The sequence below is a fragment of the Anomaloglossus baeobatrachus genome, chromosome 7 (assembly GCF_048569485.1).
Source record: "Anomaloglossus baeobatrachus isolate aAnoBae1 chromosome 7, aAnoBae1.hap1, whole genome shotgun sequence".
Classification (NCBI taxonomy): domain Eukaryota; kingdom Metazoa; phylum Chordata; class Amphibia; order Anura; family Aromobatidae; genus Anomaloglossus; species Anomaloglossus baeobatrachus.
The window spans coordinates 250,384,562-250,402,025 of NC_134359.1; the positions used below are offsets into that span (position 1 = coordinate 250,384,562).

Below are 17,464 nucleotides of genomic sequence, written 5' to 3' on the forward strand. Positions count from 1 at the left end.
TCATAATACACTGATGGGACAGCACATCTACTGTCAGTTCATTTTACACCTCCGGATATAGAGTTTATTCCCTGAGGCATAATGTGGACTGGGCCAGGCCTATACCCGGGTTCCATGTTAGATGGGTATATTGTGGTCTGGAGGGGTATAGTTAGGCCTAGGCCATTTTACACCTCGGGGTATAGTTTGGCCTAGGACAGTTAATCCCTGGGGTATACTCTGGTCTGAGCCACCTATACCTGGGCTTAATCTGGGAAGGGATTATATTGGCCTGCTACACCAGTACATCTGTGTTTCTGACACAGGGCCCTTAATAGATGGTTGTAGGATCTTGGGAATGGTGCGATATAATGATTGAGGTCCCAGTCTCAGTCATTGCATAAAATCGCTGGTAATGATTCACGGCCGGGTCAGACACTGGGTAGGAACCTATAGGAGGCATTAGAGGGGCGTTTTTTCCTTTCGGACTGGTGCTAATTTTCATACAGATTTCTAAGGGAGCTATGCCTGGTTTATAAGAGTCTTAAACTGTGCTCCTTGAGAACAAGAAAATATTGTTCAATTCAAAAGGATGCGTCAATTTTACCAAACCGTTTATTAAAAGGGACTCTTCGACAAGTAGAACTAATGTCCAATAGTTGAGCTCTCAAGTCAGCTTATGTGAAGAACCCTATGGATGCGTCAATGCAGACTTGGTTATGATTTGGAAGAAAATACTTAATCTCCAAGAAGAGCTTGAGAAAGCATACATATTTTGAATTAGGTAATCAATTTAGAAAATTCCTTTCCCAGATAATCAGACCTCTCCAGCAAGTAGTATTTAACCAAAATGGGATTCATTTTTGGCTTCATTTGATATTGTTAACAGGTTTAAGGACTTCTATGCAAATACCCAGTTATATTGTTCCGATAAGGACTTCATGATTATTTGATCCAGATTGATTTTCCTAAGTTCTCATCTGTCAAGCGGTGTTCAGCTTTGCACTCGCTGGGTGTCTTGGCATCATTGGACTCTATTCACACCACAGAGTGACAAACAACCTGAGGTGTGTTAGTTGCTTAGCCTGACTCGGGCGTCGGCTGTTTTAGCTTCTCTGCTCTCCATCGAGAGAGAGAGAGATCCCATGTTTCAGGCCATGTTTTGTACATCAAAACGGAAATTTCAAGCCGCATACAACAGCAACTGTGAAAACCGGATCCGGCGCCCAACATGTTGCGTTTTTTCATAAAAGGTAAAAAACTGCAACTCAACGGATCCGCACACTGCCGCACGCAAACGCATGTAGCGGCAAGTCCATTGTCATTGCATTGAGCTGATGTGAAACCAGCCTTACAGCCACCTTCACTCTTTATAATGTGCTGGATCCAGTTCCTCTTCGCCGAATATAGAGCGTTGCTTCAGCATCGGCTCCCTATTGTAGTGATACAGAGCCTGGTGATCTGTCGAGTGCTTTCCTGTGTGGTGTGGAAAGATCCCTGTTGATCATTTATTTCCTACCGGTGTTTTATTGCTGTGTTATGGCTCGGCCAGGCCAGGTATAATTACTTAGCTTTATGAAGCCCAGGGCTGGATCTCAGTCATAATCGCAACAGAGGGGCCCTGTAGTGTCGCTTCAGCCGCTGCACACAGCTAATTTGCATGCAAAGCCATTCTAAAGGCCACTTTACACGCAACGATATCACTAATGAGATATCGCTGGGGTCACGGAATTCGTGACGCACATCTGGCCTCGTTAGCGACGTTGCGTGTGACACCTACGAGTGTCCGCTAACGATCAGAAATACTCACCAAATCGTTGATTGTTGACACGTCGTTCATTTCCCAAATATCGTTGCTCGTTCTGGACGCAGGTTGTTCGTCGTTCCTGAGGCAGCACACATCGCTACATGTGACACCCCGGGAACGACGAACAACAGCGTTCCTGCGTCCTCCGGCAACGAGGTGGGTGCGTCGTTAATGCAGCTGCTCTCCGCCCTTCCGCTTCTATTGGTGGGCCGCTGTATGACGTCGCTGTGACACCGCACGAACCGCCCCTTAAAAAAGAGGTTGTTCGCCGGCCACAGCGACGTCGTTAGAAAGGTAAGTTGGTGTGATGCGTACCGGCGATATTGTTCGCCACGGGCAGCGATTTGCCCGTGAAGCACAAACGACGGGGGCGGGTGTGATCGCTAGCTACATCGATAGTGATGTCGCAGCGTGTAAAGCGGCCTTTAGTCATCACATGCAAATTAGCCATGTGGCGGAAACAAGGTCAGTGAAGCAGAGCAAGAGGCTCTGAAATTCCTAGTGGCAGCCCTGCCCACACCAATTAGACCTTGATGATCTAACCTAAAGATAGGTCATCAAAGTTGAAGTCTCAGACAACCCTTTTAACTCAACCTTCTTTAATCTTCGCAGGGGAATCCATTAATGTTGACCATTTTCACGATGTTGTATGTGTTGGCTATTGCGCCTATATCTCTTAAACCCTGAAAAGAAAGCAAAGTGGTGAGGATTAGGATTATCGTAGGGGACAGGACCTTTATGTTGATGACTTGATTCTGTCACTTTGGAGACCTCTGTGCTTTGAGCTATTGACAATATACTGTACATTACTCAAAAAGACACATGCACAAAGAGCTGGTTATATATCATGTAACAACCTCTAATTTAAGTGAAGGCATCAATATCATTTCTTACTTTTCTATGTACTTTGATAGTCCATATTCCAGCATGCTAATGAGTGATGTATTAGGTTCTGGGGTTATATCAAATCCTACTATTTCACCGATCTGAGAAGAAAAAAAATCAAACATGTTTGGAAAAATTAGAATGAGACAAGGCTAGCGAAACACAGACTTAGTCTGCTAATACTTGAGAACCGGAAAAGTAGCCTAAGGCCTTATTATGACAAGCATGTCCGTCTTCTGTCAGTGAGAAAAACAGATTACACACGGGTCAATGTAAGCGGATTAATGTATAAGAACTTTCCACATAGACTAAGCGTGTCTCTTCCTTTTTCCCACATTAAACTCAATGGACATGTAAAAAGACAGATGCTATACTGACACCGTCCATATAGTATCTATGTTTAATGGATCTATGTCAAATATTACATATAAAACTGTTTTAGGTCTTTGTTAAAGTTTGTTGTTTTTTGTTGTTTTTTTTAAATTCTGGATATAAAAAATGATTGTCATATGGCTGCCAAAAACAGATATACAGATGACAAATAGAAATGAAAATTTTTCCCTGATGAAGCCACATATGCTGGCGAAACGCATGGGGCCTGCTACTTCCCACTCCTCCTGGCTTACTCTCATGTTAGGGCCTTTTAACTTTGGTCACACAACTTCTTTGGTGCCAGTATCAAATTTAATTTTTATTTTTTCCTTTTTATTTTTGGGTGTTTATTGTTTGCATTGTATGCCATTTATCCATATGTATATTTTTTCTTTGCATATTCTTTTTCTGTGACCCTTTTGTCATTCATTGTTTGGCCTTGACTGATATCTGTTAAAGCAGCATGTATTATCTGGGGAGGTTGTGGAATGATTACTCTTAGGCTAAGTTCACACACTGCGTTTTTTTGACGCTGCGTTTTTGTACGTTTTTGGCTGCTAAAAACGTACAAAAACGCACCCGCGGCAAAAAAAACGCGGCAAAAAACGCATGCGTTTTTACCGCGATTTGGTGCGTTTTTGGCTGTGTTTTGCTGCGTTTTTGATCTCTGCGTTTTTCTGCGGTTTTACAATGCATTGTATGGGGGGACAACACAGAAAAACGCAGGAAAGAATTGACATGTCCATTTTTTTTTTAAGCTCAAAAACGCAGCTTAAAAAAACAGTTGTGTGCGAACAGCAAAAATTAAAACTCATAGACTTTGCTGGGGAAGCAGTCATGCAGTTTTGAGGCCAAAAACGCACCCGAAAAACGCGCAAAAACGCAGCGAAAAATGCACTGTGCGCACATAGCTATATTGTTCTATGTTTATTCACCAAATCAATTTTTTTTTGCATTCATACAGGGTATACATATTCTCTTATTTAGAGTTCCTAATCTTTGCATCCCCCCACCCCTATTTTTGCTTGTGTCCCAAGGAAAAATATGGATGTCAAGATTCCTCTGTGCAGAGCATCTTGGACAATGCACTGCTGTGTTCTTCTGAACTACTTAGCTGGCCGTATCCTGATTCCTCTGTGCAGAGCATTTTGCACTAGGAGATGCTCTGCTGTGTTTTATTGGGCTACTGAGCTGGCAGGTTGATTGATTGCTCAGGTGTTTTCATCATCCTGGTAATTGCTCTGCTTCTTTAGTGAGCATGCTATCTCTGAACCTTGCCAGTTGTACATTCTGGTTCAGTTGTTGTGCTGTTGGCCTGTCTTTCTGCTAGAATTCTGATCTTTGTTTTCTGACCACAGACTGTTGTTTGACTCCTCTCTGCCTGATCCCTGTTCCTGTCGTGACCTAATGGTTTTTACCTCGGACCGTTACCTGACCACGTCTCAGTTTACTCCCTGTATTTACTACGTGCCTTCCTGGAATTTTGACCCTCAAATTGTGACCTGATTATGCCTCTGTTTTCTCCCTGTATTCAAACCTGCCCACCTGTTACCAGACCCTGGCTTTCCTGAATGCTCTTCATAAGTAGTGTCTTTCATTACATTTACCCGTAAGTAATAACTTGCATTACAATGGACATACAGATGACATACGAATGTGCAAAAATAGACAAACAGCACAATGGCTGGATGAATTTTTTTTTTTCTGTGCAAAAAAAGAACATTTTTTATATGCTTGTCTGAACCCAGCATAAAGCCCAAACTAACAATACAAATGTAGAATATGATTTTGTCTCGTTTTCCCGACCTCTGCACAATTTATGCCATTGGTTTTACAAGATTCTGGATTACTGAGCTGTAATGTGTCAAAACTATTGCCAAATTATATAAAATCTGGGCTGTATGAAGACATATGCAGCCAAATGGTGCCTCCATAGAGTGCTACACTAGGAAAATCCAGTCTCATCACCATTATTGATGAGAACATTAAAGGGAACCTGACACCAGATTTGGCAACTATAACCTGCGGCCACCACCACCAGAATAATGTATATAAATGCCCAGGCCGCGCTGTAGAATGTAAAAATCACTTTTATAATACTCACCTATGGGGCGGTCCAATGGGTGTTGCTGCTCTCCAGGCCGGTGCCTTCTCTTTGCGGCGATCGCCGTCCTCCTTCGACCCAACCCAATATTGATGATGTGTTCTACATCATCCACACAAGCCAGCATTGCGGTCCTGCATAGGCATGCTTTCATCTGCCCTGCTCAGGGCAGATCAAAGTATTGTAGTGCGCATTTGCAGGCGGTCTTTCACCTTTCCTCGTGCCTGCACATTACACTACTTTGATCTGGCGTGAGCAGGGCAGATAGAATTGCGCCTCCGCAGGACTGAAATGCTGGCTTGTGTGGATAATGTAGGACTTGTCATCCATAGTCAGCTGGGTAGAAGGAGGACGGCAGTCGCAGCAGAGAGGAGGCGCCGGACCGGAGATAGGAGGCGCCGGACTGGAGAGCAGCGACACCCATCGGACCGGACCGATAGTAAGTAGGTATGTATTAGAAAAGGGATTTTTACAGTTTGCAGTGCAGCCTGGGCTCTTATATACAGTATTCTGGAATGCTGTATATAGGAGCTCACTGGTGGTGGTCACAGGTTATATTTGTCGTGGGCAGGGAGGACGCCGCCACGCTCGCTAACGCTCGGGTCCGGGGCTGCTGCGGCTGGTGCTCGGTGACTCGAGCGGTGGACCGGATCCGGGGACTCGAGCGGCGCTCCTCGCCCATGAGTGAAAAGGGTGGTTGGTTTTGGGGGATTTAGTCCGTGACGCCACCCACGGGTTGTGGTGAAGATGGGCACCACCGCTGCTGGTGACGGGAATCTCGGAAGCGATGGTAGGGAGAAGCTGAAATGTTTTCCCCCTCCGTGGGTAGGGGGTCGATGGTCCCGGGGCCCGGTGGTGTGACGGGAGGCAGGGTTGGTGAGGTGCAGGGTTGCAGTGACAGCGCGGTGCGGTGCGGATGGCACGGGTGTACTCACTCAGTAAGAGATGCACAAAGTCCTCGGTAAACCAAACGGCTGGATGGACGGGTCCCGCAGCCGGCTGCAGTGTCTCTCCCCGGACAGGTGATGGCGGCTGTCTTTCCCTGCACCTTTGTGTACTGTTTGACTACGACGGATCCCCAACGGTAGTCCGCTCCCCGGTGTATGGATGCCAAAGGAGCCCGTTTTCCCGCAGGCGCTGGTCCTTGGGTCTCTAGCCTTAGGCGGTAGCTGTATACCCTCACGGTATGGACGGTTGCCTTCTAATGGGTCTTTAGCTGTTAGGAAACCCCTGGGGTTCCTGTCACACTCGGATTTGACTGTTGACGGCGACTCCAAGCCTAGTCGGGGTCCGATGGCCCTGCCTGGGTGTGCTGGCTTCACTTCGCTCCCCGGTCGGTACCGGCGGGCCGACGCCCGACCCCGGTCCTACGGTTCCGCGTTGATTCACCACTCCTGCAGACGGCCACCACCGTCTGCCAATCTTGTTGTCAGTGCCTGGGCCACAAACCCAGACACTCTCCACTTTACTCCTCTCACTTCAACCTCCTCCACTGTTGTGTCTGTTTTTCCCGCCTCCAGGCCTGTGAACTCCTCGGTGGGTGGGGCCAACCGCTTGGCTCCGCCCCACCTGGTGCGGACATCAGACCCTGGAGGGAGGCAACAAGGATTTTGTGTTTGGCTAATGTTACTGTCTAATCGGGGTGGGGGTGTATGTATGTTACCTGTGATGACCTGGCTAGTCCAGGGCGCCACATATCCGCCAAATCTGGTTACCGATTCCCTTTAATCTACATATGAAGTGATGGCTCAATACGACACCTGTTTCCAATGACGCGGCTTCATCCCACGGTTACAGATGACGGAAACGATGGGTAGATGCACTTTGAACTTCTCAATTTTAAACTTGACATTCTCAGCCACTCGCTTAGGTCCGGGCAGGTCTGTAAAACTCTTTGCTAGCTTGTACAACGTTCTCCACATGTTCCCCACCTCCTCCGTGATCTCTTCTGCATTTAAATCTTGGAAGGCCCCTGAATCACGGAAGAAAGTCAAGGGAAAAAAGTTTTAGTAAGTCATCAGGACACCATTTTTCTCATTTTAGTACTTCTCTTCCTCATGACCTATTTTTTCTGATGTTTTTTTTTCCTGTAAATGCCAGATTCCTAAAGAACTCATTCATTCCTTCTGATCTGAAACGCTATTTTAGCTGAAATCAGCATGTGCTGAAGGCTCAGCCGCCCGCTCGGTTCAGTTTCGGAGATTTGCTGAGCGCCAATTCCAATATTAGTTGCATATGCGCTTTATCACACAAAGGAAAAGTTGTGCAGGTGCTAATAACAATACAAGAGTAACTTCATGGGTGTATTTTTTTGGATTGCTGGCATTTTTTTTGAAGTCTGAGTTTGAAGTGTGAAGGAAGTCTAAAGATGTTGTTACAGTGACATAGGTATAGACGGGACATAAAGGAATTTTCCACTACTTTTATATTGATACTAGAAGATGGCCCGATTCTAACACATCGGGTATTCTAGAATTTATTGTGTAGTTAATGTATGTTTTTTGTTATATATATATCGATGTTGTTGTGTGTAGTTGCCAGTGTTTGTGTAGGGCACTGAAAAATGTTCTGGGTGTTGTCTGGGTGTGGGGGTGTGTGAGAGCGGTGTTGTATGTGTGTTGCGTGTGTTGCGTTGTTTGTGGAGCGCTGTGTGTCTACAGCGTTCTGTGTGTGTGATGCTGTGTGTGTTGCGCGGTTTGTGTGGGTGTGGAGTGCGTGTGTGTGTTTTGGGGGAGGTATGTTTTGTGCAGTGTGTGTGTGTTGCGCGGTATGTGCGTATATTTGTGTATGCCGCGGTGTTTGTGTGTTGGGTGTTGTGTATGTGTGGCGTTGTCTGTGTAGGGTGGTGTTTGTGGTTCCCAGTGTGTGTGTGGTATGTTGTGCGGTGCGCGTGTGGCACTGTGTGTGTGTTTTGGTGGGAGGTGTGCACCCCCATCGTGCTCCATCCCCCATGCTGCGCACCCCCCATCGTGCTCCATCCCCCATGCTGCGCACCCCCCATCATGCTCCATCCCCCATGCTGCGCACCCCCATCGTGCTCCATCCCCCATGCTGCGCACCCCCCATCATGCTCCATCCCCCATGCTGCGCACTCCCATCGTGCTCCATCCCCCATGCTGCGCACTCCCCATCGTGCTCCATCCCCCATGCTGCGCACTCCCCATCGTGCTCCATCTCCCATGCTGCGCACCCCCCATCGTGCTCCATCCCCCATGCTGCGCACCCCCATCATGCTCCATCCCCCATGCTGCGCACCCCCCATCGTGCTCCATCCCCCATGCTGCGCACTCCCCATTGTGCTCCACAGTCACACATCAGACAGTATACACGCATATACAGTATACACATCTGATCGCATACACTCACACCCCACTTCTCCCTGTGCCCTCCGGTGGGCGGTCCCAGCAGCTTTGCTGCACGCCGTGCTCCTCTGCCGACACTCACAGATCCGATCGCATACACTCACACATCAGAACACACGCACACACCCGATCGCATACACGCACACACACACTGACGATATCGCACATACGCGCTCACACACTCACAAAATCCGGAGATACCACATGCTTCCGGCCATGTGATCCTCCGGGATGTCCTGGAAGGTCACTGCACGCACAGTATCGCCGCCGAGAAGTAAGCGATATCACTGGATGTTGTTGTGTGTGAGTGTGATCTGATGTGTGTGTGTCTGTTCTTATGTGTGTGTGTGTTCCGCCGCTGCAGGACCTTGATGCGCTCACTTGCTCCCGGTCGGCGTCTGGTGAGTATGACTGCGGGGTCTTCTTTCTTCTGTCTTCTCTCTTCTGGGGGTGCCCGCTGCCTATAATGAAGTGTCTTGCAGTGTCTTTAACTCTTTCACCGCTGCATGACACTTCATTATTGACCGCAGCGTATGCCGGCTCCCTGCACATGTGCACCGAGAGCCGGTGTACGCTGGAGCGGGGCTGAGCGGACGAAGGCGTCAGCGTATGCCGGCTCCCTGCACATGTGTACCGGGAGCCGGTGTACGCTGGAGCAGGCAATGCGTGCGGAGGTCCGGGGCGAGCGGCTAATCCATGTGGGGGGCGGGGCCAGGCCGAGGCGAGCGGCCAATCCGTGGGGGGACGGAGCCAGTCCGAGCCCAGAGAGGCTAATCCATGTGGGGGGCGGGGCCAGGCCGAGGCGAGCGGCCAATCCGTGGGGGGCCAAGCCCAACGGCCAATCCGACAGTTGTCACTTTTATGACACTTACGGTGACAATGTCACGTGACTCAATTTTGGAGCAAGGCAGACAGACAGACAGAATAAGGCAGTTATATATATATATATATATATATATATATATATAAAATATATATATATATACAACATATTAAAAAAATGTATATAATTAGATTGCTAAAACCAGAAAGAATGGCCCTCGCTCTGGAGGACTCAATACAACCATGTAGTACAAGATCGCTAATTCTTGGCTGGGGTGGCACATACTAAATTAACAAAAGGATTGACATCTAGCTAGTAAAATAAAAATCAATAAATCAATGCTTGAAAAATGGGGTAATCCTAATAATAGTTCGTCTTGGACAATGCAGGTACATTGGACATGATTGTGATTGTATATTTCACATTGTGCTAACACAGATCCATACATGTATTATTCAATACTGTTCCCTTCCAATACAGACGTGAGGATTGCAGGAAGCGAGGTGCTATAACTAATCTTTTGGGCTGGCGCATTTTAATCGGAGCTGCCAGACTGAATTAGTATATGCATTTGCATCTAAGAACAGGCCGACTATAAAAATGATCTGTGTGTAACTTCTATTCAATAAATTAATTCTGTTAAGTAATTATAACGCAAATGTTTCATTAAAAGCAAATAAACAAACAGTCGTAAAGATTATCCATGTCTTATGCACAAATCCGAGGATTTTATAGATAGTAGAAAGCAAAACAGTCTGAAAATGTCATTTATTTTTAAATGATTTCTTGGGTTTAAATGGAATGGGAATTTGGTACTATTTATTATGTAGTTTTTAACTAACAGATCAATGAAAGCGCTGGTAAAAGACACATGGATCTTGATGAGAACTGTCCCTTTAATTAGTAAAAAGTGAGTGTGTCACACTTGGTCGGTATGGTGACAGTGTCACACTTGGTCAGTATGGTGAGAGTGTCACACTTGGTCAGTATGGTGAGAGTGACACACTTGGTCAGTATGGTGAGAGTGACACACTTGGTCAGTATGGTGAGAGTGACACACTTGGTCAGTATGGTGACAGTGTCACACTTGGTTGGTATGGTGAGAGTGTCACACTTGGTCGGTATGGTGAGACTGTCACACTTGGTTGGTATGGTGAGAGTGTCACACTTGGTCGGTATGGTGAGACTGTCACACTTGGTCAGTATGGTGAGACTGTCACACTTGGTCAGTATGGTGAGACTGTCACACTTGGTCAGTATGGTGAGACTGTCACACTTGGTCGGTATGGTGACAGTGTCACACTTGGTCAGTATGGTGAGACTGTCACACTTGGTCGGTATGGTGAGACTGTCACACTCGGTCGGTATGGTGAGACTGTCACACTTGGTCGGTATGGTGAGACTGCCACACTTGGTCGGTATGGTGAGACAGTCACACTTGGTCGGTATGGTGAGACTGCCACACTTGGTCGGTATGGTGAGACAGTCACACTTGGTCGGTATGGTGAGACAGTCACACTTGGTCGGTATGGTGAGACTGCCACACTTGGTCGGTATGGTGAGACAGTCACACTTGGTCGGTATGGTGAGACTGCCACACTTGGTCGGTATGGTGAGACAATCACACTTGGTCAGTATGGTGAGACAATCACACTTGGTCAGTATGGTGAGAGTGTCACACTTGGTCGGTATGGTGAGAGTGTCACACTTGGTCGTTATGGTGAGACAGTCAACCTTGGTCGGTATGGTGAGACAGTCACACTTGGTCGGTATGGTGAGACTGCCACACTTGGTCGGTATGGTGAGAGTGTCACACTTGGTCGGTATGGTGAGAGTGTCACACACTGTCAGTATGGTGAGATTGCACATTCAATAGGTATGGTGATAGTGTCACACTTGGTGTAACACTCTGATCACCTACCATGGTTTGGCAGCTCCTCAGTGTCCCTCCTCCCTGCTGAGATCTCACACTGCTCAGTACAAGCTGACAGCTCCTCAGTGTCCCTCTTCACTGCTGAGATCTCACGCTGCTCAGTTTGAGCTGCAGGTGTCAGTCAGGCCAGAAGGGTAGAAACTGAGCATACATGACTATATGATGAGACTCTCACAATTGGTGGGTATGGTGATACTGTCACAGTTTGTGGGTATGGTGATAATGTCACACTTGGTTTCACACTCTGATCACCTACCATGATTGTCAGCTCCACAGTGTCCCTCCTCCCTACTGAGATCTCACACTGCTCAGTACGAGCTGCAAGTTGAATCTGTCACACTTAGTGGGTATGGTGAACCTGTCACACTTAGTTGGTATGGTGATACTGTCACACTTGGCATCACAATCTGATCACCTACCATGATTAGCAGCTCCTCAGTGTCCCTCCTCCCTGCTGAGATCTCACACTGCTCAGTACAAGCTGCAGCTTTCAGACAGGGCAGAAGGGTAGAAACTGAGCATACATGACTAGCGTTAGTGCAAACCGCAGGGCCCAGTCCAACAACCAGGTCAGTGATGTCTGGTCACTGGAGATGAGCCTCAAGAACAGTCTCACCCCTTACAGGCATCCTGGCTCCTCTTTTTATTAATCTGTCACATATGCATGACACCATAATGATTATGTCACACCAGGCTGGCTAATCAAAAGAAGAGCCATAGATGCCGGTAGGTAAATAGGAGTTTCTCTGGGATTACTGACCTGACTGCTGCAATTGATTCACATCAACGCTGCTTCTCTCTTTAGCTGGACTCATAAAAAAACCTAATTCTCATTTAAATATCAGGATTATACAGGAAGTCTGAAACAAATTTTCAAGGTAAGTACACCAGTCCCATCAGGTCCAGGGGAAAATCCCCAAAACATCTCATTTCAATATCAGTATTTACAGCTAGTCTAAAATGAATTTTCATGGTAAGTACACTAGTCCCATAAGGTCCAGGGGGAAACAAATTCTCATTTTAATATCCAAATTGTCTCTCCAGTAAAGGAGACAAACTCTAGCACAGCGCCACCTATTGGAAGTAGCGATCCTAAAAGTCACAAGTGGATTTTCAACAATCCTTTGCAATATGACTCAGGATATATAAGCCAGATCAGAATCCCAATTTGCAGACACAGTGTTTCGGGGTGCTTGCCCCTCGTCAGTGCAAAGTATGGGGGTGTCTGATCTGGCTCATGAGAAAGCTATGTGGGGACCACGGGGGAACACTATTCTCCTTAAGAAGACTTTGCAAGCCAGTCATTTTAATATCAGGATTATACAGGGAGTTAAATTCATTTTCAAAGTAAGTACAGCAGTCCCATCAGGTCCAGGGGAAAAAAAAATTCTAATTTCAATGTCAGCATTATACAGGGAGTCAAGTGAATTTTCAAGGTAAGCACACCAGTCCCATTAGGTTCAGGGAAAAAAGTTCTCATTTCAATGTTAGGATTATACAGGGAGTCAAATACATTTTCAAGGTACTACACCAGTCTCATCAGATCTAGGAACAAATTAATCTCATTTCAATATCAATATTATACAGCTAGTCTAAAATGACTTTTCAAGGTAAGTACAATAGTTGCATCAGGTTCACAAGATCTATTTATTAATGTGTGCAGTTTTTATGGTGAGTTTTGCTTAAAAATATATTGTAATGTGTATTTGTGCCATCTCTAAAGGACGTCATGAAGCGAGGAGTGAAAGTATCACTCAGAGAGAGGATAAAATGAATGGCTCATGATGTCAGATGGCAAATCTTACATTGTCCTGGGCTCAATAATATCTACGGAGAATTGATTAAGAATGTCATTTCAGTCCTGTATAAATGTATCATGATCTACGTTACACAATGGGGAACAGGGAGCGATCGGCAATGAAGAATGAATGGACTCACCGTTCATCCACTCCTCGGATTTACACTGGAAATTGTAAGCGTTTACCCAGAGTTGTTCGAACGGAACCTTATTTAGTATTGTCTCTTGTAACAAAGGAAATTGACTTTTCTCCCATTCCAGGAGCTCTTCTTCTTTATTGATAGCCTAGAAAATATCATTGCTGCTTTATTAGGGAGACAGGCTTGAGAAGGCTGCAATTAACCCAAAAACTGTGAATAAAGTTTACGATAGCCGCTGACCGGCAATGTGTTGAGAATAGGAGCAAATAGACATATCATGTATAAGTATAGGGTTACCTGCGACAGCATTCCACAAGTGACGTCTGGATCTCATCTGTATGAATGGTGATCAGTATCCATGGAAGTGTAATCTGCACAATAGTCAGATATAGGAAGAACTAATGCGGGCTTTACACGGTAAGATCTATTGTGCGATTGCACGAGCGATCAAACCTGCCCCCGTCGTTTGTGCGTCACGGGTAAATCGCTGCCCGTGTCGCACAAAGTCGTTAAACCCCCGTCAGACGTACTTACCTGATGAGCGACCTCGCTGTGGGTGGCGAACATCCTCTTCCTGAAGGGGGTGGGACGTTCGGCGTCACAGTGACATCACACAGCGGCCGGCCAATAGAAGCAGAGGGGCGGAGATGAGCGGGACGTAACATCCCGCCCACCTCCTTCCTTCCGCATAGCCGGCGGGTGCCGCGGGATGCAGGTAAACTGTGTTTATCGTTCCCGGGGTGTCAGACGGAGCAATGTGTGCTACCCCGGGTACGATGAACAACCGGCGCCATGTTAAATAAACAATTTTTTAAAACTTAGCGACGAGTACACGACTCACGATTTCTGAGCGATTCTGCATCGCTCGGAGGTGTCACACGAGATAACATCGTGAACAATGCCGGATGTGCGTCACGGAAACCGTGACCACGACGATGCATCGCACGATAGCTCATCTCGTGTAAAGCCTGCATAACTGCCCCACTAGCCCACATTATGGGGTCATATAACCTCTTAGCAATGAGTCTTGTAGGTGACTCTAATAAGCATGTAGTAGCATTGTGAGGGCTGCACTAAAGCTCTGCATTATACTATAATTTCATCTAAGAAGGTGTACAGTGTAGAGCCCCTGAAACCCTCAGGGTGCTACAAGGTTCTGCATTCCCACCAGGATGCAGGGCCTACCCCCTTAGGTACCCAGAACCCCAGTGCCGGTACCAACAAAAACCCAGGTAATCCCAGTTTTCCCCAACAATCCCCTATACAATGGTACCCAGCTAGGGTGGGACCAATGGATGGCCACCTAGAGGTGGAGCCACTCCAATCCACTAGTTGACCAGGTGGGAGACGCAGACTCTGGAAAGTAGTCAGAAGATAGTGTCTGATAGGCGAGGAGTGAAGGTGGAAGCGAAGTGACACCCTGACTTGGGTTACCGGTGACCTGGTACCCAGGAGAAGTGGTTGCCAATGGAGTAAGGTGGAGTACTCCCGGAACTACACACCGACGGGGTACAGGGACCCTAGGAAAGGAAAGAGCTTCAAGCCGACCTGTTAATACCTGCACAGCAAAGGGGACCATCAAGGACCTCGCTGACCCTAAAGAACCCGAAGACTCAGTAGCAAAGAGAGAGCCGGGGAGAGGACCAGAGACTTCAACCCCACAGGGTTCACGCTACCGTCAGGTGGACAGAGGTGAACAAACCACAAACTGGTGACCTCCAGTGTTTTATACCACAGGGACCCACTTACCAAAGACAGGTGCAGGAGAAGAAGGTACAAGAGAGCCAGACTGGTACTGGGACGAAGGGGACCTGGAGACGAAACCAGACAGCCTCGGGCAACCAGTTAACATCCAAAGTGAGTAAACCAGTTGCACTGATTACCTGTCTGGACTCCTTCTTCTGATGCCCACTGCACCATACAGCCGCTGGGGCAATACCCTACTTGCGGAGGGACTACCATACTAGCTGCCAATACCATCAGCCCCAGTAGAGACATTCTGCAGCGGCAGCTCCCTACACTTAGCCACAACAGCGCAAGTGGCGTCACAATTAATTTTATTCACCAATCCCCTTTTACTTAAAGGGAATCTATAAGTAGGATCAATACGTTTTGAAGGCACATTCTCCGGGAGATCCATGTCTGATTACTCTGGAATAACACATCAGATCACAGATATCGAGGTATCATTTTATCAAACTTTCTATGACCTACATGCCCATATAGATGGTTTAAAGGGCACCTGTCACCAGGTTTTTCCCTTATGAGCTGTGGCCACCACCAGTGAGCTCTTATATACAGCATTCAGGAATACTGTATGTAAGAGCCCAGGCCACTCTGTATAATGTAAAAAACACCTTTATAATACTTACTTGGAGGGGCGATCCGGTCTGATGGGTGTCACTGCCCTTGTCCGGCGCCTGCTCTCTTTTTGCGATTGCCGTCCTCCTGTCCAACCCCGTGTGCATAATGCGTCCTACGTCATTCACACAGCGGCCTCTATTGCGGTCCTGCGCAGGCGCACTTTCATCTGCCCGACTGAGAGCAGAGCAAAAAATTGTAGTGAACATGTGCAGGAGGTCTTTGACCTTTTCTCGCTCCTGAACATTACAGTACTTTGCTCTGCCCTCAGCAGGGCAGATAAAAGGGCACAATGGAGGCCTCTCTGTAAATGATGCAGGACACGTCATGCACACGGGGCTGGGCAGGAGGGCGGCGATCCAAGATGGAGGAGGCGCCGGACCGAGAGCAGAGATACCCATCGGACCAGACCGCCCCCCTAGGTGAGTATTATACAGGTGTTTTATTACGTTATACAGAGCAGCCTGGGCTCTTATATACAGCATTCCAGAATACTGTATATAGAAGCTTACTAGTAGTGGCCTCAGCTTATAAGGGTAAAACCTATTGACAGGTTCCCTTTAATGAGGTTGTACACTACTTTTACACTAATGGCGTATCCTTAGGATAGATCATCCTTATGACACCCGCACAGCCACGCCAATCAGCTGTCCTCAGTGCTGGCAGTGGCAGCAAGCAGCCCAAAACGTTCAATTCTGGAGCCACACCGTCTTCTTATAGTGGGCGCAGCTGGTTACTGCACATTCCTTACCCAATCAAATCAACTGAGCATTTCCAGCCGCTTGCTGCCAGCACTGAGAGCAGCTGGTCAGCAGGGGTGCTGGGTGCCGGATCCCGGCTGATCAATATGACGACCTATCCTAACGACAGGCCAACAATGTAAAAGTAGTGGACAACCCCTTTAAGAGACTTTATCCTACTAGGAGATTTCCTTTAAAGAGATTATCCACTGATTTGCTATAAAAAATTTTAAGGGGTTGTCCACTGCTTTGATACTGTTCACATGAGATCCTAGAATCGATCCACAGGAATCTGGTATTAGCCAGGTTAGTACTCTGCGACCACCAGGTGGGAGATCTTCCTTCCTCGTGGCATTCCTGGCTCTTCTTTTGATTAGCTTGGGTGGTGTGACTTTCTGTGTGTGTAGGAGGGGTGAGGGCCAGGGCCTCCTCTGAATTCATACCGAGGACACCACTGTCAAATGCACTGTCTGTTCTGGTCTGGTTATGTGTGATTTCACTACCAGGTGGCAGGGTTGGGACACCAGTTCTCCTGGCACCTGGATAGGCAGGGAGTAGTAGTAGTAGGAGGATAGAGGTATAAATACGAGGGACAGGATGTAGAAAGGAGGAGAGTCCCTCAGTATGGTGTAGATGTGAAAAGCCCAAAAGATGAATCTGGCCCAATGGGTCAACCCTGCGACCGGGATACGCAGGATCCAGATTGTACGAACTGCGTCTCCCAGGAGAGGGGTATAGTCCTGCGGTCAAGGGTCTGGCATCTTTTTTCCTGGTGGATAATGCTCTGAGAATCCCACACACATGCTAAAAGGTCAGTGCACCCTCAGTTGTAGGGTATGACTAGATGACCTGGGCATGGATGGAGAGACCTGTCAGTTGTGGCCCTTCTTGCGCTTCGGTATCTCCTGTGGGTGGGGTGAACAGGCTCAATAGACTTTATTACCCTGTATCGTGCCAGTGTGATGCGTTGTAGTGGAAGGAGAGGCCTAGTGGTAGTAAAGAACCCGGGTGCCAGGAAGACGGATTGCTGCTAAAGTGTATGTGTAACTATGTGAAGAACCCCTATGGGAGGAATGCCAATGCCATAAGGAACGGACCGAAGGAATACCGGAGACTGGAACGGATGAAAATAAACTTGGATTGCTGGTTTACCGTTGAGA

At 47.3% G+C, this 17,464-nt stretch overlaps 1 protein-coding gene across 1 annotated transcript in view; it reads right to left on the bottom strand.

Moving 5' to 3' along the window:
* DNAH3 (dynein axonemal heavy chain 3) overlaps positions 1 to 17,464 on the bottom strand; it is a 594,186-nt gene that overhangs the window by 421,809 nt on the left and 154,913 nt on the right. The window contains exons 17-19 of the mRNA XM_075319752.1: positions 13,204 to 13,348; positions 6,908 to 7,119; positions 2,681 to 2,772 (exon numbers count right to left, since the gene is read on the bottom strand). Of these exons, the coding sequence (XP_075175867.1) occupies positions 2,681 to 2,772; positions 6,908 to 7,119; positions 13,204 to 13,348 (449 nt within the window). The remainder of the gene's footprint in view (positions 1 to 2,680; positions 2,773 to 6,907; positions 7,120 to 13,203; positions 13,349 to 17,464) is intronic.